The sequence below is a fragment of the Nomascus leucogenys genome, chromosome 17 (assembly GCF_006542625.1).
Source record: "Nomascus leucogenys isolate Asia chromosome 17, Asia_NLE_v1, whole genome shotgun sequence".
NCBI lineage: Eukaryota > Metazoa > Chordata > Mammalia > Primates > Hylobatidae > Nomascus > Nomascus leucogenys.
Genome location: NC_044397.1, coordinates 44034605 through 44054799, shown reverse-complemented (window position 1 = coordinate 44054799; position 20195 = coordinate 44034605). Strand labels below are relative to the sequence as shown.

The 20195-nt window shown below is 45.4% G+C and overlaps 1 protein-coding gene across 6 annotated transcripts in view; it reads right to left on the bottom strand.

The window, feature by feature from the left end:
- AUTS2 (activator of transcription and developmental regulator AUTS2) overlaps positions 1–20195 on the bottom strand; it is a 1215593-nt gene that overhangs the window by 25890 nt on the left and 1169508 nt on the right. For 3 of the 6 annotated variants that reach the window (XM_030796682.1, XM_030796684.1, XM_030796686.1), the window contains exons 7-9: positions 3563–4034; positions 1897–2150; positions 562–803 (exon numbers count right to left, since the gene is read on the bottom strand). In XM_030796682.1, the coding sequence (XP_030652542.1) occupies positions 562–803; positions 1897–2150; positions 3563–4034 (968 nt within the window). The remainder of the gene's footprint in view (positions 1–561; positions 804–1896; positions 2151–3562; positions 4035–20195) is intronic. The other 3 variants (XM_003276049.2, XM_003276050.2, XM_030796683.1) reach the window with 2 other exon arrangements.

Genomic DNA, 20195 nt, shown 5'->3' with positions numbered 1-20195 from the left:
GTCCCTGCGGGGATCCCTGAACACTTGCCGACAGAGCACAATACCAGATTAGGGACTGTCTCATGAAACACAAGAAATATAACACCTCCAGCAAAGTGGGTTTAGGGAAGCCATCGGAATGCACAGGTGGCACCCAATGCAGTCCCAGCCTCCTGGCAGAGGTCTCTCTCCCTTCTCTTCTCTCTTCTTCACCCCCATTATCCTGCAAGAATGTATGTGCTAGCGCTTGGTGCAAAGCACAAGCAGGTGCATTTTCTGCCCAGTGACAGTCCCCCGGGATGCTCAAGAAAACAAAACAACCCTTTAAGAAGTTAGCCATCAACACTGGACATTTGAGGGCAGATGGAATCATTTCCATCTGCAGTGCTGGATACAACTGCCTAGAAAGAAGTTCCTACTTTAGGCCCCTGAAGTCAGAGCTGCCTGAGGAAGGGCACTAGGACACACTCCCTTCTCTCCAGCCAACAGCCGTCACTCCCCATTCCATCTCTGGTGGCCCCGCTGCCCAGCCCGGCCCCACGTGCTGCATAAAGAAAAGAGTCGTGCTCTACTTATCCTCACATTTCTGCCTGGGGTACGCACCATGGGAGGTGCTGGCGTCGGCATGATGGCGGTGGGCGGGATGGCGTGGGGGAACGGCGTGAAGGTGTGCTGGTGCGTGTGCTGGTGGGTGTGCTGGTGCTGGTGCTGGTGCTGATGGAACTCGGTCCGCAGGTAGGGCGGAGGGCCCAGGGAAGCCCCGCGGTCAGCACTCTGAGAGGCCAAAAAACGAGTGTTCAGTTCCTGTCGCAAGATGTCTTGCTCTGGAAGAGAAGAAGAGGGAGACGATGACACCTTTTCCTTCAGAACAGGACATCGGAGTGCCTTCCTGTGGAGGGATACGGGGCTGATGACACAGTGGCAGGGGTGACAGGGTGTGGCTGGGCCCTGAGATAAACGGGGGCAATCAATGAAGCAGAGGAGACCAAGGCCCGGTCACACCCTGTCTCCCTGTTCTCTAGCTGGTCTCCCAGCTTTCGGGGACAGGCAGTCTATCAATTTGGGGAACAAACTCCAGGCCAAACGCCAGAGTCTGATTTCCAGCTGTCACCACTGGCTGAGTGACCCTGGGCATGGCGAATAACCCATCTTAGGGCCAGTTTTCCCATCTCCAAGAGGGGGACAATAATATTGACTAACTCATGGGTTTGATTTTTGAGGGTTAGAGCAATTTGCACATTTAAGTGCTAGGGAACGTGACAGCACACTAATAAATGTCAGCTGTTCACATGGCAGGGATTGCATGTCCTCTTCCAGTGTCAGTTACTGCTATATGGCTCTCTGTATTAGCGGCATAACATGGCTACACTGGACCAAAACTGGGACACTTGACTTCATTAACACATGTGAGGAGACAAGGACCCTGTGTCTAACACGAGGTCTGCCCTTAAAATTCTGGGATATATTGTCACAAAGAGTGTGTCATCTCCTCCCAAGGAGACAGGAGAAGGCCCTGCCCTGCCCAGTGAAAAGAAACCTCTTAAACCAGGACACAATCTAAGATCCTGGAGCGAGACAGACATGGGCTTGGGGACGCTTCCATCACCCTCAGGGGAGCCCAGACGACACGGGACATACTACCTGGGTCTGACCACTCAGTGGCTGAATTTAGCTGGAAATGCCTCCTAACTCCAAACAAACCCACTCTCTTCGGGCAGTGTCTGATTCACAGGGGTTGAGCTAGCTCAGTATGGGTGCTGACAGGTATTTTTGCTGGACCTCAGGCCAGAGAGCCTTTGAGGAAGGAAAAAATTGTAGGCAAATGCAACCTTGCTATCGGGACAACATAGGTAGGGTGAGGTTACGCGAGGGGTGGTAGGGGTCCGGGTCACGAGCACACAGGCCTCTCCGTCCTACCTGAGTAAGTGCTCCCGGCCGGATGTCCGGCCACCTGCAGACTTCCTGATGTCAGTGGTGGTGGAGGAGGCAGAGCAGTGGGAGGGGCAAACATATTGGGGTGATGTGAGTGTGTGGGGGGCTGGAGGGTGGGTGTGAAGCTGTGCAGGGGGCTGTGGTTGGGCAGGGAGAGGGGGAATGGGGAGGCAGAGGGGTGGTGGGAGATGTGAGGAGGGGCGGGCTGAGTCTTCGCTGGAGTGCTGCTTCTGCTGCTGCTATCGGAGCAAGAAAAAAAGAAAAGAAAAAATAAAAGAAGGTAAGCAATGTATTCTCTCTTTAAAAGAATCCTACCTCCTTCCCCTAAACCCTCACCACAGTCTCTCTTGCCCCTTCCTCTTTACAGATCCACCCTGTACGCACACACTTTCTGAAATCACAACTCCTGCAAACTTTCCCATCGCTACTGCAGACAGAGCAAACTGAAACTGCTGCTTCAGGGCTGTGGGGCATCTTGGTGTCAAGACAGCTCATTCTGCCTAAACCTCAGGGCCTCTCTTGCTCCTGTGGCCAGATTCTCATCTCTGCCCCTAGAAAATCCCCACCTTCCATCCTCCACTAGCTACATCTCCTATAAAGCAACAGTTAACAAAAAGGAATAAAAAAAAGCGATGATCTGAGTTCCCCGCATCTGTCTTGTTACCTCTTAAATGAAGACCCACAAAGAACAGGTGAAACCCAGGTGCCTGCGTTCTCACATCACTTTATGGTCTGGAGGCCACAGAAACGGCCGAGGGGGCAGAAGCCGGGCCTGGCTCCTTGGGGAAGGAAGAAACCTGCCTCCCAAAGACTGTGCTTTCCCCTTTTAGGAAAAAGCAAGGCACGGAACCACCAAAGCCACCAGGTTTTCAAAAGGAAAACATTAACAAAGACACACAGCCTCAGGAGCTGTGCTGGGTTAGAATTATAGCCCCGGGGCACCAAGGCTTGGCTCTACTTGGTGCTGCACACTGGGTTTCTGCCTCTCTTTTCTTTGCTGTGTTCCTCTGTGCTGCTTTTTAGACGTTTCTTTGTAACTTAGCAAAAACAAGACAGAGGAGAGCCTGGATTTCCATACAGAAATTTCTCACATTCTCTAAATGCAGCTTGTTTTGTTTCTTCCCTACTTCTCTGACCCACATAGGAGGAAGTAAATCAGAATGGAAAAAAAAAAAAATCCTTAAACTGGAATACTCATTGGGTCTCAATCTTCCTGCCTTTGGAGCTGCAGGGAGACGAGTTTTCTTTAACACTTCTTCCGTCAGTGGCAAAGAGCTTCCCTTGAGAGGATCTGCTCACACTGTGTGGCCTCTGACATGCCCCCAGGCTTCGATTCCCTGCCTCCCTCTGCTGCTGGGTCTCCCTGGCCCAGGGCTTTCCAAGCCTTCCTCTCCTTCCGCCTCCATTCTCGAGTGCCCATAAATATTTCACTTGTTTACAATGTCCTCACCACCCACCCATCCCAACCTGTCCTTTCCCAAGAGACCGAGTCTCACCCAACAGCCCCATTCCCTATCTCTAGTCTCAGAGAAAAGGATGATGTTTCCAACAAGGAAACCTCAGTCTCCCTTCGGGATCCCTCCCCGATTCCCACCCGCCTGATCCCCAGGGAGAGGGCAAAAGTCAGGCCAAAGAAGAGCAGGCCACTCACCTTAAACTGTTGAGGCTTAAGCTACTGCTGTTGTAGGCTGACAATGGCTGGGAGAGGCTCTGAGCAGAGGGGTGGGCCTGCACAGGTGGGAGGTTCTGATGGAGCAGCTGGGTGGGGGACTGTGGCCTGGGTGGCCTCTGCACCTGAGGCTGCGGGGCAGGCTGGAGCTGGGCCTCAGGAGGGCCCTGCGGTGGCTGTGTACTTGGAGGTGGGGGTTGAGGTGGGGCCTCTGTGCGCTGCACCAAGTCAGGGTCCGGAGAAGGAGCTCGGAGTTGGGGCTCCGTCTGGGGCTGGGGTATCGGCTGTGCGACCTGAGGGCAGGGGTCTTTAAGCACTACAGGCTCAAAGATTGGCTCTTTGCAACAGTCCTGGCTCTTCTCCTGGCTTCTCTCTAGACCCGATATCTTGGGGACAATCGGCCCTGCATCCTGGCTGTCATGTTCTGGTAGCGTGCCAACACCTAATTCCGGATCTGCATGGGAGAGAGCAAAGACAAAACCACAGGCAACGACATGTGAGTGTGGGGTAAGGAGGGAAAGCAAACTCCAAGGCTATCACACAGCTCCAGCAACAGGACCTGGCACCAACCCTCCTGGCTTGGGTCCTTGTCTCCACCACCTGCGGGGGTATGCGCCCACAGCAAATGGAGTCAATGGTGGACAGAGAAACATGCAGGAACAGCCTTTGCCCATGGGGAGCAATGACCCTGGGGGTGTGGGAGGGGAGAGAAAGGCCAACCGGCCAGAGGAGACTGCATTCAAGAAAGCAGCCTACTGCCAGGCATAGGGGCTCACACCTGTAATCCCAACAATTTGAGAGGCCGAGTTGGAAGGATTGCTTGAGCCCAGGAGTTTGAGACCAGCCTGGGCAACATTGCAAGACCCTGACTCTAAAAAACAAACAAACAAACAAACAAAAAAATTAGTCACGTGTGGTGGCGTGTGCTACAGTCCAAGCTACTCGGGAGGCTGAGGCAGAAGGATCGCTTGAGCCCAGGAGTTCAAGAGCACTCTGGGCAACGTAGCGAGACTCCGTCTCTATATAAGAAAAAACAGCAGCCTAGACTACATTCTGAAATGAATGTTTTCCTTAATCTTCAGAAAGTCTTTTATGGCATCACAATTAAGAAACAATAGTTGACAAGTTGATTTTTCCCTTTTAAAACAAATACATTTGTTGAACATACAAAAGAGAAGTGTTTTCAATAGCAAATGAGTCAAACATTATTTAACATCACACGGATGTTTTTTCTTGGCCTTCCCTTCCTCCCCACTTTCCATTTTGACCAAAGGGACACACTTGACATTTACAGATAATTTTTTGTTTAGCAAGTGCTCAACTTCCAAGTCAAAAGGCAGGTCTCTTAATGCCCGTCACCTGATCCCAGCAACTTCTGAGATCAAAGGTGCAAACGGGAACTGAAATAAAGTTTCCTGTCAACTACACGTGCTAGAGCTTTTAAGAAAGTCCCCTTGGACCACATGAGGGTCTCCACTCAACTAAGTTGAAGGGGTGCTGGACACTAAGACTAAGCTTGGATATTAAATTTAAGTGTAATTCTACAATCGTGAAAGAAATACAGAAAACAGCTGCTCCTGTATGGATGTAAAAGATGTACTCCCTCCAAAGGTCAAAAGATCTAAGGGCCACATTTAGTAGAATGGCTTGATTACCCCATAAGCCAAACTCCATAAAAATCTCAAACCAGAATAATGAAAGACCAATAGGACACGCAATAGAAAAGTATGGCCCCATTTGGGAGTAAGTACTTTTGTATACAACTGGGGGAAAATTATCCTTCCCACATTTTTGTGCTGAAAAGATGCATCCTTTTATTACTACACGATTTCAAAAGAGAAAAAGAATACATGACAACATCCTTTGAAATGAAGGTGTTTTTCAGGCATTCTTAAATGAACTGCCCTGGGCGTTAACTTTCTCCTCTTACCTCATTGTATCAAACGGGAAAATTATGTGGTATTCCTGTTGTTTCTGTGTATTTCTGGGGTTTTCTGTCTGTTTTTTTATTTAGAGGTGGGGTCTCCCCGGGTTGTTTAGGCTGGATTGTACTTGATATTCACAGGTGTAATCACAGTACACTATAGCTCCAACTCCTGGGCTCAAGTGATCCTCCTGCCTCAGCCTCCTGGGTAGCCAGGATTAGAGGTGCCTGCCACTGTGCCCGGCTTACATATTTCTGTTTACGTACTGTTGTATATACACACTTGTTTGCCATTATTCCTTGGAATTCTCATCAAAGCAATTCATTATTTTCAATGTTCTTTTGGTAACACAGATCAAACCGATAACATGCACAAAAGCAAAAACAAAACTTGGGTTTATAAACAAAGCACATTTTTGGCTAACAGGAACTTGGCTATCTTCAAGTCTCTCCAAACAGCCTGGAACAATAACACCAATGAGATGGGAAGAAAGCCGCCTTCTTCACATGCTTCAGAGGTATGAAAAGACCGAGCACTTGGCAAAGCGCTGATGAAAAGTAACTCTGGACTTCTGACGCACATTTCTGTCCAGTGCTGTCTTATCAACCTTTCTGGGAAGATTTTTGCTTAGGATAAAGCTGAAATTGAAAGGCTTCTCAAAACCTTCGTTTCTAACTTCAGGGCTGAAGGGGCACCCCAAGCCCTTGCTATGGATAGGTCCCCATCCAGCTAGCAAAGCTCCTGGATCCAATGAGGAAGGAAGGCCCAGAGATGTCACAGTTAGGGATCCGGCTCTGTGTCTCTCCATGTGTCTTCATAAAATTTCCCACATTTTTCTTTCACAGGATTTTCCCACAGCAAGCTATTATCAAAGGCACTGAAAAAGCACATGCTTCATATGCACGATCCGGGCCTGTGAGTCAGGTCTGGGACAGAAAGTAAGAACAGCCCGGAAATCCTAACAGCACAAAACATAGGACGGGTTTCATCCAACGAGAAGTTCCAGGTACATGAGCAGGACTCTTCTCACGCTGACATCTAATTTAGGATTTTTATGCTTGGTACAATGGCAGAAACACTTTTTAAAAATCTTTTTGTAGGCCGGGCGCGGTAGCTCACGCCTGTAATCCCAGCACTTTGGGAGACCGAGGTGGGTGGATCACGAGGTCAGGAGATCGAAACCATCCTGGCTAACATGGTGAAACCCCGCCTCTACTAAAAATAAAAAAAATTAGCCGGGTGTGGTGGCGGGTGCCTGTAGTCCCAGCTACTCGGGAGGCTAAGGCATGAACCTGGGAGGCAGAGGTTGCAGTGAGCCGAGATCGCACCACTGCACTCCAGCCTGGGCGACAGTGCGAGACTCCGTCTCAAAAAAAAAAAAAAAAATCTTTTTGTATTACTCTGTTTTCTCCAGACTGGGTTGGTGAAGACATCAATAAATACTTTCTATGTTGGTAAGTATACATTCGAATTCCCTCCAAAAATCACTGTCCAAAGTTTCTCCCTCAAATGAAAGAAAGCTTCCTTTTCCAAAGGACACCACTCAAAGGATATCATTCACACTTACTTATGCCGGTAAGGAGGCACATCAGAGACACATAAGGAAGTACTACAGATATCTAGCTTGACTCTGTTTACCTCCTTGTTCTTGAATGAGCCTCAAGAATTTGGACAACACAGCCAAGCTTGCAGATGGCATCCTACAGGCGTGGGCTCGCTTCCCAAGGCCCTGGAAAGGCCACTGGAATTGACTTTCTTGTCTCCTCTGTTGCCTCACTGTCTCAATCTCAACCCAACCACAGCTAGAACATGAGGAGTGCTGCCAAGGCTGTGGCCGTCAGCACCACCTCCAACAAGCTACCAGAGATGAAGGGAAGACCCAAACCTCTCCAGGGAACCCTGCAAATCTGTACGGCACTCCTTTAACTTTAATGCATGTTCAAATCACCTGAACATCTGATTAGAATTCCCATCCAGATTCCACAGCTCTGGGATGCGGCTCTAGATTCTGCCTTTCTGAGGATCTTCTAGGTAAGGCTGAGGTTGCTGATGCGAGGATCACATTTTGAGTAGCAGGAGCTAATCTAACACTCTCTGACCAGATAGGGAATATGCCCAGAGAAGTGAAGGAACTTGCTTGCTGGAAGTCACGTCCTTGTTTTGTAAACCAGAAGGGCTTGAGTTCCAGTCCCAACTCTGCCAACACCAACTGCCTTTTCTGCAATCTATACTATGCTGCCTCCTAAAAAGCAAAAGTCTCAAAGCAAAACAGGTAATGATAAGTCCAGGATTCAGTTAAAATATTTAAGTACATCAGACTGAAAGTGTAGAGGGTCAGTAAAGCTACAAAGAGTTGCTGGAACACTGCACTTCAGCCAGCCCTGAAAGCAATCAGTCCATCGTTGCTCTAGTACTGCAACCTATAAACAAAGCTGTGATGAGTTTGAGCTGGTAAGAACTTTGGGGGCTGAAACAGTTTTATGACTCCCCATTTACAAGAGCCTCCTGGGGCACAGGTTAGGCGTCAGGCATTTTTGTGGCTAATCGGTAATGCATTTCCTCTTCCTTTCAATTATTCAATAAATGTGTCTTCCCAGTTAAGCTTTTCCATCTTGACAGTCAATTTGTCTTACTGTACTTCTCCAAAATTGGCAGGAACACATTTTAAGAAATCAGTTGGTATTGCACTGCATACTCTGAATTTGCCAAAGGATAAAGGAAAGAATGAAATTTGCTGAATTTGAAAGAAATAAGAATGTACAAATTGAGTAGTCTTATTTACATGTTGTATTCGTTACATTTTAGGGTTTAAAAATCTCTCTTCCTGTGATTATAAAAATAGTTCATCATGCTTATACTAAAAGACATGCAAATTCAAATTACACTGTGTACTTTACGGTAAAAAGGGTGAGTTTACTGCATATAAATTGTACCTCAATAAACAAACTTTAAGAGATTAGGAAAAATTGGTCTGATTTTGATACAGGTTTGATACAAGTTGCCTGGGGAAAATGGGCCCTTTTTTTGTACTTTACTAGTAGAATGCAAACTCTACAACCTCTGTGGAGGACAATTTGGCAACATTTAGCAAAATAACAAATGGAGTTCCCTTGGTGTGGTGTGTTAAGGATTTAGTCTACAGACACAATGAAACAGTACCATGGTTTGAATACCAAGTTTGGAAGCCACCCAAATGTAACCATTAGGAGACTGGTTACACACATTTGTAGATCCACACACTGGAACACCTTGCAGCTGTAAAAAGGAATGCCGAATGTACAACGTATAGCATTTACTATCTTTTGTGGAAAACGGAGGGAAATAATATATATATTCATTTTATTTTACGTACAAAGACGCTGTGTGGCCGGGCGCAGCCTGTAATCCTAGCACTTTGGGAGGCTGAGGCAGGTGGATCACTTCAGGTCAGAAGTTCAATACCAGCCTGGCCAACATGGTGAAACTCCATCTCTACTAAAACTACAAAAATCAGCCAGGTGTGGTGATGTCCACCTGTGATCCCAGCTACTTGGGAAACTGAGGCAGGAGAATCGCTTGAACCCGGGCACCAGAGGTTGCCGTGAGCTGAGACTGCACTACTTACACTCAAGCCTGAGTGACAGAGCAAGACCCTGTTTCCAAAAAAAAAGAAGCCGTGGAAGAATACTCAACAAGAAACCAGTAACAGTGACTACCTGTTTGGGGGCTTGGGAGGAGTGAGAAGTGGATAGACAGGGAACTGGGGTGTGTATGTGTATATATGCATAAAAAATAAGAAAATGTAATCTGTGAATGTGTAATAAATTTGAAAATAAAATGGATTTTATGAAAAAATATAAACTGCTAAAATTGACTTAAAAACCCAACCAGATCATCAAAATAAAAGGAAAAAGAACTCAGTAATCCAAACCTTCACCTCCCCTCCAAAAGTTATCTGTGTCACAGACAATGTTGACCAAACCTTCAAGAAACAAATTATTCCTGTCATCTAAATTGAAAACCAACAGCAAATATTATACAAGAAAAGAAAGAGGAAAAACTGTTTACAAAAAATATAATTACCTAGCTGGAAAACAGAGGCAACCAGCTGAGAAAATATTAGAACTAATAAGGGAGTGCAATGAGATATCCAAATAAAGAAAAACCACAACCAACCTCAGCTTTTCTATACACCAGCAACAGTCAGAAAATGAAGTTTAGAAAGGATCCTCTTCATAATAACAAAAACCATAACACCTGGGAATGAACCTAACAAGAAAATTACAGGGCTTGTAAACCTCCAGAAATGGCCCTCAAAAATTGCTTTTTTTTTTTTTTTTTCTGAGACGGAGTCTCGCTCTGTCACCCAGGTTGGAGTGCAGTGGCGCGATCTCGGCTCACTGCAAGCTCCGCCTCCCGGGTTCACGCCATTCTCCTGCCTCAGCCTCTCCGAGTAGCTGGGACTACAGGCGCCCGCCACCATGCCCGGCTAATTTTTTTGTATTTTTAATAGAGACGGAGTTTCACCGTGGTCTCGATCTCCTGACCTCGTGATCCGCCCGCCTCGGCCTCCCAAAGTGCTGTGATTACAAGCGTGAGCCACCGCGCCCGGCCAAAAATTGCTTTTTTAAAAGTGTTTTTCAGTGCAAAATAATGCGAACTAAGTCAGTCACGTAATAGATAGTTCTCATTGGAGGATACTACTCCCTATGGGAAGAGATGGGAATTTGTGGGAGTGTGTGGCTATCACTATGACTGCAGGTCATTGGTGGCTCTTAGGGATGTCTGATTTACTGCAAAGTGAGCAGCAACCTCACATGGCGCCATCTCAATGCACTTCCTAAATCCCACCCAACATTTGTGCAGCTGAAAACCCTAGAACCTACCACCTCTGTTTTTGTATACAAACACAAAGTAATTTTTTGCATGGTTTTAATATACACTGATTTTTCCAGGAATGCAGGGACTGTACTTTGTTATATCTGGGTCATATCCAAGGGTTGATGGCTATTTGGGAAAATCATGACACAATGGTAAGGCTGCTCCTGGTATCTGAATCTCCATGACCATGTATTTGTGTGAGTCTGCATTTGTAGTAGAAGTATTTAGATATCATTCTAGATATAAAGTCAAACATTGTCTTCTAATATAAATAAGCATTTACATACTTAAACGTATATTATGTTATTATAAATGACTTGGTTTCCACTTATTTCTCCTTTATATTTTATTAGGGCTTTATATATACTTTTAAATGATGTATATAGTGGGTACATTAAGTATATATTTCATTCCAGAAAGTAAAAAATGAGTGTGCTATAAAATATTTCTTATATTACACTGGGTCTGGTAGGGTTGAGATTTGGTATATTCTGGTGAATTCCTACACTTCTAGAAGTCCAGTGACTTACTGCACAAATGCAGTAACAACCTCCTAGGGTGGTTGTGGAAATAAATTAGGCCACGTAAAGTGCTTTCCACAATGCACAGCACATAATAAGTAAGTAATCAATCAATGTTCCCAAAACTATTGTGAAGTATTTAATGTCACAGAAAATATCTCATGACAACATTGCCATTGAAGTGCACTATTATCAGTGTGATCTCAATAGTGAAAATTATATGTGTAAATGTATACAAGTATGCACAGAAAAAAGACTGGAAAGATAAACATTAATTGCAGCCCCATCATTCAGAAATAAACATTGACTTTAATTCTTATATTGTGCTTTTAACTTTCCAAATGGAGGAGGAGGAGGAGGAGGAAAAGTGCAAAACAAATGAATATTATAGAAAATTTGGAAAGTTAAGAAAAGCACAATATAAAAATTAAAGTCAATGTTTATTTACTTTGTTATTAAACAAAGCAAATAATTATATATAGTTATTAAATAACAGTGGTAAATATTATTCACTGAATTAGTATAAGGTATACTTATTAAATTTTTATTAAAGTAAATAATAGCATTACTATTGTTAAAGAAAAAAAGAGACGCTATATTTTAAAATGAACTCTTTTCGTGGACAATACGCCTCTACCATTAAAATAAGCCAACCGAGAAAGTGATCGTTAAAGTCTTTTTAAATTGCCTCACCTACTGAATTTTTTTTTGAAATGGAGTCTCACTCTGTCGCCCAGGGTGGAGTGCAGTGGCATAATCTTGGCTCACTGCAGGCTCCGCCTCACCTCCCAGGTTCAAGCGATTCTCCTGACAACCTTTCGAGCAGCTGGGATCACAGGGGTCTGCCATCATGCCCAGCTAATTTTTGTGTTTTTAGTACAGATGGGGTTTCACCATGTTGGCCAGGCTGGTCTCGAACTCCTGACCTCAAGTGATCCACCCCCTTGGCCTCCCAAAGTGCTGGGATTACAGGCGTGAGCCACTGTGCCTGGACTATTGAATAGATTTTTTAAAAATCTCTTCACCAAGAGGAAAGATAAAATTTGACTCTCTGTATGGGGCATGGTTTTAATTTTTAAAAATATGGTGCATGTGTTTAAAAAAAAAAAAAAAGTTAAAAGGGTCTCACTCTGTCGCCCAGGCTGGAGTGATCATAGCCCACTGCAGCCTCAAACTCACACGGTGCAGTGATCCTCCCCTACTCAGTCTCCTGAGGAGATGGGACTACAGGCACACACCAGGACATGGTGCATATTAAACCTTCCACCTATTCTTCAGAATTTCTAACTGGTTCTAACTGGGTATTATTTGGACAGAAAGGAAATGGTGAATACTGATGGAGGAGGAGGAGGAGTACAAAACAAAAACAAAAATACACAAAAAAACAACTCTCCCAAAGTACAGCTTCTGCACTTCCGGTCTTCACATCTTCATAATCTGTTATGAAGTCTCCTAACAGGACTTACTAACTACAAGGTCATTACTGCAGCAAACCTGAAGGAGCTTCCAAAGGCATCAAGAAAACTATGTGGGGGGCACCAGCCCCTAGAACATCCATCCATCCATGCATCATCCATCCATCCGTATCTTTTTGAATGTCTAATCCTTATGACTTAGAAATAGACATGTCCTATTTTTATTATTCCATCTTCTAGTTAGCCTCTCTTGCTACTGTCCAAATGACAAAGCCACAAAGAGCACACCACACAGAAAGACTACAGATCACAGTCAAATAAGAAAAATAACCCAGACTTTAAAGTGCAAACATTAATAAGGGACTGAAATGTTCAAACACTGGGAATCCCAGAGACATATGGAAACATCAAATTTCTGTGAATCAACATGCAATTACCTCAAGCTGGTAGCAATGTCTATTTTATTTTTTTGGACACAGTCTCACTCTGTTGCCCAGGCTGGGATGCAGTGGTGCAATCACAGCAGACTGCAGCCTCGACTCCCTGGACTCAAATGATCCTCCCACCTTAGTCTCCAAGTAGCTGGGAGGCTGAGGCATGCGCCACCATGCTGGCTAATTGTTTATATTTTGTAGAAATGAGGTCTCACCATGTTGCACAGGCTGGTCTTGAACTTCTAGGCTCAAGCAATCCTCCCGCCTAGGCCTCTCAAAGTGCTGGGATTACAGGTGTGAGCCACCTTGCCCAATCAATGTTCATTATTATTTTATTTTGAGATGGCATCTCGCTCTGTCGCCCAGGCTGGAGTGCAGCAGCACGATCTCGGCTCAATGCAAGCTCCGCTTCCCGGGTTCACGCCATTCTCCCACCTCAGCCTCCCCAGTAGCTGGGACTACAGGCACCCGCCACCATGCCCAGCTGAATATTTTTTTGTATTTTTTTTTTTTTTTGAGACAGAGTCTCGCTCTGTCACCCAGGCTGGAGTGCAGTGGCGTGATCTCGGCTCACTGCAAGCTCTGCCTCCCGGGTTCACGCCATTCTCCTGCCTCAGCCTCTCCGAGTAGCTGGGACTACAGGCGCCCGCCATGACGCCCGGCGAATTTTTTTGTATTTTTAGTAGAGACGGGGTTTCACTGTGTTAGCCAGGATGGTCTCGATCTCCTGACCTCGTGATCCACCCACCTCGGCCTCCCAAAGTGCTGGGATTACAGGCGTGAGCCACCACGCCTGGCCAATGTTCATTATTTAATCACCTTCACCTGTCTATTCTGTTGCCTCAAACAAAATCTCTTTTTAAGCAAAGACTGCGTATTGTATATATGTATTAAAACCCCAATTGCACTACTGAGTTAATTTAGCAATACTTTAAATTCCCCCTGCCAAGTTTTGATTGTATCTCCAAAATTCTACATTCAGTGATGTTTTGCAGAAAAATGTCCACTTTCTCTAACATACACTTCACTTTATTTTCCTCCTCTCCCTCTTTTCTTCAAATCATTAAGCAGAGACCAGTTTGTTCCATTAGAAGATTCAATTACTTGAACGAATGGAAGGATGACATTCAGTCTTGCAGCTCTTCTTCTCGGTCACTGAAACTGTACAAATAAATTGAGGAAAACCCACTGTTTGTTCAAGGCAAATTAATTTTCAAACACTGCAAGAGTGGAAGATCAGGGGAATGATGGGTGCTTGGCAGGGCTCGAAGAGATTCTATTTTGTGCTTGTCATGTTGTGTAAACATTAATTACCATCTGGGAGGCTGAGCTGTGGTCTGTATCACAAACCTCTGAGGGCCTTCAGGGTTCCTATTAAAAGCGAAACCCTAAATAGGAAAAAATAGCCATTGCATCTGCCAAAACACCAGCAGCCCACTGGGAGAGCTGTGTGGAGTCCAGTGGATTAGAGGCTGCTGTTATCAGAGAAGCTAGTTTGGCTACATCTAGTTGAGCAGATTAACCCTGATAGGGCTTAAACTGCTAGGGATTAAAGGAAAAGCAACACACCACAGTTGAGTGTACTTAAACTCGTTTCAAGTTTATTGCTCCTAAACCCCACACCAAAACACATCGATCCTGATGCATATGCCCACATTCCTGATGCCTTAAAACCAAAACATCTGCCTTCAAGGGGGGTGTATCAACCACAATCTTGACTGTGGAGACCACAGATTCTCTGAATCATGGCTTTGGCCTACAGAATGAAGAGCTTTTAGGGTCAACCTGGACTTGCAAACATTTTGTTTATTTTGCAGTCTCAAGCAAACAGAGCCACAAAGGACTATGTAATCAAATGGCCAACATTAGAATGAGAGAAATAGGTTGTGATCTATTGGGGGTGGGAATGGCATCCTTAAAAAGTCTTTAGAAACTCAACAATGTCAAGGTCACATATAATCCATGTGATTGTCACTTCATACGGGGGAAAAACTCATTTGTATTACCCTGCCTCACATGCCAATCTTGGTGTGAGGCCCTGTTCAGGACAAATGAAAAAAACAGGGAAATGGCAGTCAAAGAACCTGTGGCCTGATCTTTCGTTTTTGTTATCTGTAAGGCTCACAGATAAGCTTAGATAATCAGACTTAATGATGACATCCTATATCTTATTCTGAGTTATCAATGGTAAGGCATTTATATCTATAACACGTTCCCATTGCACCGACCCCAAGGGTCTTAGGCCAACATCAACTGAATCCTGTGACGGGATATGTGGAGACCTGACAGGAGAAATAAGGTATGAAGGATGCAATCTCCAGTCACTTCCAAGAACACAGAAAAACTCCAAATATTGGTTTCAGAGAAAGCTTTTAAAGACATGGCCCCACTTTTTGTTTGTTTGTTTGCTCGTATCCTCCTGCCAGCCTCAATATTTATTAGCTGCTTCCTTTGGATTAGATCACCTCCTGCTTGCTTTCCATTCCCAGTGCAGCCTTCCTGCTACCCCCAGACTCCTTCCGCGATTCTTAGCTGTCCTGGCCTGTCCACCCCTGCCTGGCTGTTAACTAAGTGCTCACATGACACTATGTACTATGCACATATGCACACACCCAAGCACAGCCGCCCTTAAAAACAGTGTATGCAGGCCAGGCGTGGCAGCTTACACCTGTAATGCCAGAATTTTGGGAGGCTAAGGCCAGTGGATCACTTGAGGTCCAGAGTTCAAGACCACCCTGGCCAACATGGTGAAACTCTGTCTCTACTAAAAAAAAAAAAAATTAGGTGGGCGTGGTGTCACGCAGCTGCAATCCCAGCTACTCAGGAGGCTGAGGGAGAATCACTTGACCCCAGGAGGCGGAGGTTGCAGTGAGCCAAGATCATGCCACTGCACTCCAGCCTTGGCAACAGAGCGAGATTCTGTCTCAAAAAACTAGTGTATGCTCAATACTCAAAACACGGTACTTCTGTGTCTGTGACGCAGGTGTAGGAGGTCCTAACAAGGCAAGGTTCTAGAAGGATTTTCAACCAAACATGTATGGATTTGCACCACACAGCACACCTACTCTGAGTAAAGATGAAATTGAAGGACAAGGCTATCATTGACCTAAAAGCCACAGCACACATTCCTTAGGCTGGAAGACAACGGGGAAAATGTTAGCTTATTTTGGAAATGTTCTCAAGGCACTGAACAGGAATAATTTTAGATGTTTGGCGTAAAAAAAAAAAAAAAAAGATAGTCTTCCCAGTATCTAATCATCCTGCTTTTCACATTAAGGCGAATAAAATAAGGATACAGGCAGCCCTGCTTCCAGTATTTCCGATACAAATATCACGAGGAAGGCAAAGCTGCGAGGCTCACAGATGGGGTGCATTATAGATCTGACACCTTCCTTCCTACTGCTGACCTCTGCTAACCCTAACACCTTCATTCCGAGAAGCTGATGTCCACACCCCAAATGGGCCATAACCATGAGGCTAATCCAGCCCTGGTCACCATCTGAAGCACACATTCTGTGTTGTAATGCGCTCCTGTCATTTTACCTGTTAATGTCATCAACAATTTTGGGGTGATTTGCACATTTCTTTTGTTTTTGTATTTTCACAACAGAGACATCAACGTGTCTGTGATATAATGGGGCTAGGGAACAGGGCATTTAGCTAATAACTTTCATACTCTTAAAAAGTCAGTGTGCCCATTAAGGTTGGCCAATGGTTGGGTCTAGGATAAGCCCTAGTTTCGAGTTTCAACACTTAAGACTTTACCAAAGATGATTTTCTCAAGGATGATGTAAAGCCACTAGCAGCAAAGGCCGACTTACATACTGTCCGTCATCTAGCACCTTCCTGCTTTGCACCTGAGGATTGTATTTCATCTGATTTGGGGCACACATTGGACAATCACTGAGACCCATTTAGAAAAGAGGCTGGGTATGCATGCCAAGAGGCAAAGTAGGAATTTCCATCTGTTGGACATGAGTGGTGGCTCACGCCTGTAATCCCAGCACTTTGGGAGGTCAAAGTGGGTGATCACTTGAGCCCAGGAGTTTGAGACCAGCCTAGGCAACATGGCAAAACCCTGTCTCTACAGAAAAATACAAAAGTTATCTGGGTGTGGTGGCATGTGCCTGTAGTCCCAGCTACTCAGGAGGCTGAGGTGGGAGGAACACCTGACCCCAGGAGGTAGAGGCTGCAGTGAGCTGTAATCGTGTCACTGCACTCCAGCATGGAAAACAGAGTGAGACCCTGTTTAAAAAAAAAAAAAAAGAATTTCCATCTGTCGAGTTTATCCTAGGCTTTTTCTTAGCTCTGGCCCTACAGACACATACTCTCCGCACCCAAGAGTCATTTGTACCATGCAATATCCCTGTGCCCACTTCCTACTCCTCCAGATTACCCTCCCATCAGGGTCCAGGTAGCCAAAGAAAGGCTCCAAGTTACCCTAGTAGAAAGAAGTGTCTGTGATATCTTATGGCAGTGACTGTTTCATTCTGCTCTGGAGGGGAGGGACCACAGACACCCAGGCATGTGGACCACTCTGGCCCTACGCTCATCTTGTGCCAATATCACTGCAGAGCAGGTGGGTGATTAATTTCCACCAGCAGTCTCAGCGACCTCAGTCAAGTTTTACACCAAGTTCACACAGCTGTCACTCGGAGTGTAGTGTAGGTGGAAGCTCTTCTATTCCTTTAGACCTTCATCAAATATCCTAACAGCAATCACTGTTTTCCCAGTATCATTCTTGTCCTATAGGCAACAGTTCACCAGGCAGCAGGCTTTGCCTTGGGTAATATCTACTATCCTTTGGCGATGACTGCTCTGTCAGCATTCAGACATGCCTGTCTGTACTCCTGAGGACAGAAGACAAAACTTCTCCTCAAGTCTGTTCACACAACCTGCTATGGCCCAGGGCACCTGGGTGCTGCCAAACCCTGCAATCTGCCTGACTAGCTTATGCGTGAGCACCAGAGATGCTGCTAAAATGAATCTATGAAAGTAGCTTTTTGGCTATCACATAGCCCTTAATTCTTTAAGTTAGAGGAGGAGGAACAGGGAAAAGGGGACTTTGACATTTTTTTCTAAGTAAGTTTTGATCTTTCTGGTCCCAAAAGATCTACCAGCTCACACTATGACTCTGATGTACGCTACAGCCTCACTATTCCCAGTGTGGTCCACGGCCCAGCGACCCTAGCATCATCCAGGAGCTTGATAGGACGGTACATTCGCTGACCCCCCGCCCCGCGCTGCCCCGCCCCACCCCATGCACATTCAGGTTTGCAGAGAGCTGTTCTACAGCACTGCTGGGAGGGTTAAAGAGCCTCAGCAAGACCCACTGCTGAGGGAGGCTGTCCATAAGGCTGCCGATCCTTCTCTGTCTCCGCTTCCCAAGACCCAACCTTGGAAATTCTTTCCTTCATTCCTTCCTAGGGTGGGTCCTCTACCGATGTGTAGGTTGGACAGGATGGGGTGGTGGGAGGCGGTGATGTCGTTCACCGGATTAGGAGCTACCCCCAAAACAACATATTCATGAAAGCCAGCAACAGGGAGCTCCTGTTTGAGGCACTGTTCCCATATGGCTCTATGCAGATTCACTGGACCATGAGGAGAAGGGAGTTCCAGAGCCTTGCCCCAAGTACAACTGTGAGCACCTTCAAGGACCTGATGGTTTTCACACTGAAGAGGAAGTAGATTGATTGGAAATGGCATCATGGACAGAACCAGGACCAAAGGATGCATATTGCAGAAGAAAATTTCCATGTGAAATGGACTAGGCTGCCTTACAGGAGAACAAGCTGCCTTTAGGGGAAGCATTCAAGAGAATGCTGCATGCCCATTAAAGAACCACAAGGTGTTAACGCATGGAGTGGAATGGGGACTGGGCTACAGGGCCTCTGAGAGTCCCAAATGTTGGTAGCACCCTCAGAAGAACACTGCTTCTTTATCCTCCTTCACCCTTCCAGAACGCGGTCTTTTAAAATATCTCACTGGTAGGTTCATGAACACTATTCTCCTTGATTTGCAGAAATTTTGATAAATGCTACATCCTACGTAGCTATAAATGAAGAATCTCCACACCAAATGATTTTCATCTGTAATAATCTTTAGGAATAGAAGAAATAAATCTACTTATCCCCAGCCATGGTGGCTACAAAGCTGAAAGAGGTTTTTACAAAGGGGGTGATGGAGAGCATTCTGCTGTTCCCTATATTTGAAGTAATGTATCTTTTTTAAAGGATAAGTCTATCGACCTTTACACTGATTTTCTATAAAACATCCATGTAATAAATACTTTGTAGGAAAATAAAATCTCTTGCTCTTATTTCACCGCTTGCCATTACTTCATTTTATTATCCTTAATTTGTCTTCAATAAAGATAAAATGTTCAAATATAAACTTTGAAGCTACATACCTATAAGGTTTAGAAAGCAGTGAGGATGGTGATAATAGCCTGTTAGAAATGAGCTCTCTGGGCCAGGCGCGGTGGCTCACGCCTGCAATCCCAGCACTTTGGAAGGCCAAGGCGGGTGGATCACGAGGTCAGGAGATTGAGACCATCCTGGCTACCACGGTGAAACCCCATCTCTACTAAAAATACAAAAAAAAAAAAAAAAAAAAAAAATTAGCCGGGCGTGGTTGCAGGTGCCTGTAGTCCCAGCTACTCGGGAGGCTGAGGCAGGAGAATGGCGTGAACCCGGGAGGCGGAGCTTGCAGTGAGCCGAGATCATGCCACTGTACTCCAGCCTGGGCGAGAGAGCAAGACTGTCTCAAATAAAATAAAATAAAATTAAAATAATAAAATAAAATAAAATAGCTCTCTGGGCTGGGCGCAGTGGCTCACGCCTATAATCCCAGCACTTGGGGAGGCTGAGGCGGGCGGATCACCTGAGGTCAAGAGTTCAAGACCAGCCTGGCCAATATAGCGAAACCCCGTCTCTACTACAAAAAAAAAAAAAAAGCCGGGTGTGGTGGTGGGCTCCTGTAATCCCAGCTACTGAGGAGGCTGAGGCAGGAAAATCGCTTGTACCCGGGAGGTGGAGGTTGCAGTGAGCCGAGATTGCCCATTGCATTTTAGCCTGGGCGACAGAGCGAGACTCCGTCTCAAAAATAAATAATAAATAGATGAGCTCTCTGCTGGAGTCACCTTTCACATCTAAAATGCTACAAAGTAGCCTCTAGAAAGAGATAGTGGGAAGTTTTACCTGTCCTTGGATAGAGCTGGAGTAAGTCGCCAATACAGTAGTGCTGCTTACCACTCACAATTATAATCCTGGAAGGGAAATGCTCTCAGACAACCAAGTTGATGCTTGGGAAATGTATGTCAGAATGACTTCTGCTTTCCTGCAATCACCTGAACTTTATCTTCAGAGATGCTTTCAAAAAAGAAGGCAGAGGGTAATATGGCCTTCATTTGTTTCTTCTTCAAGAAGAAGTTACACACATTAACCTAAATGGCCTTGTTG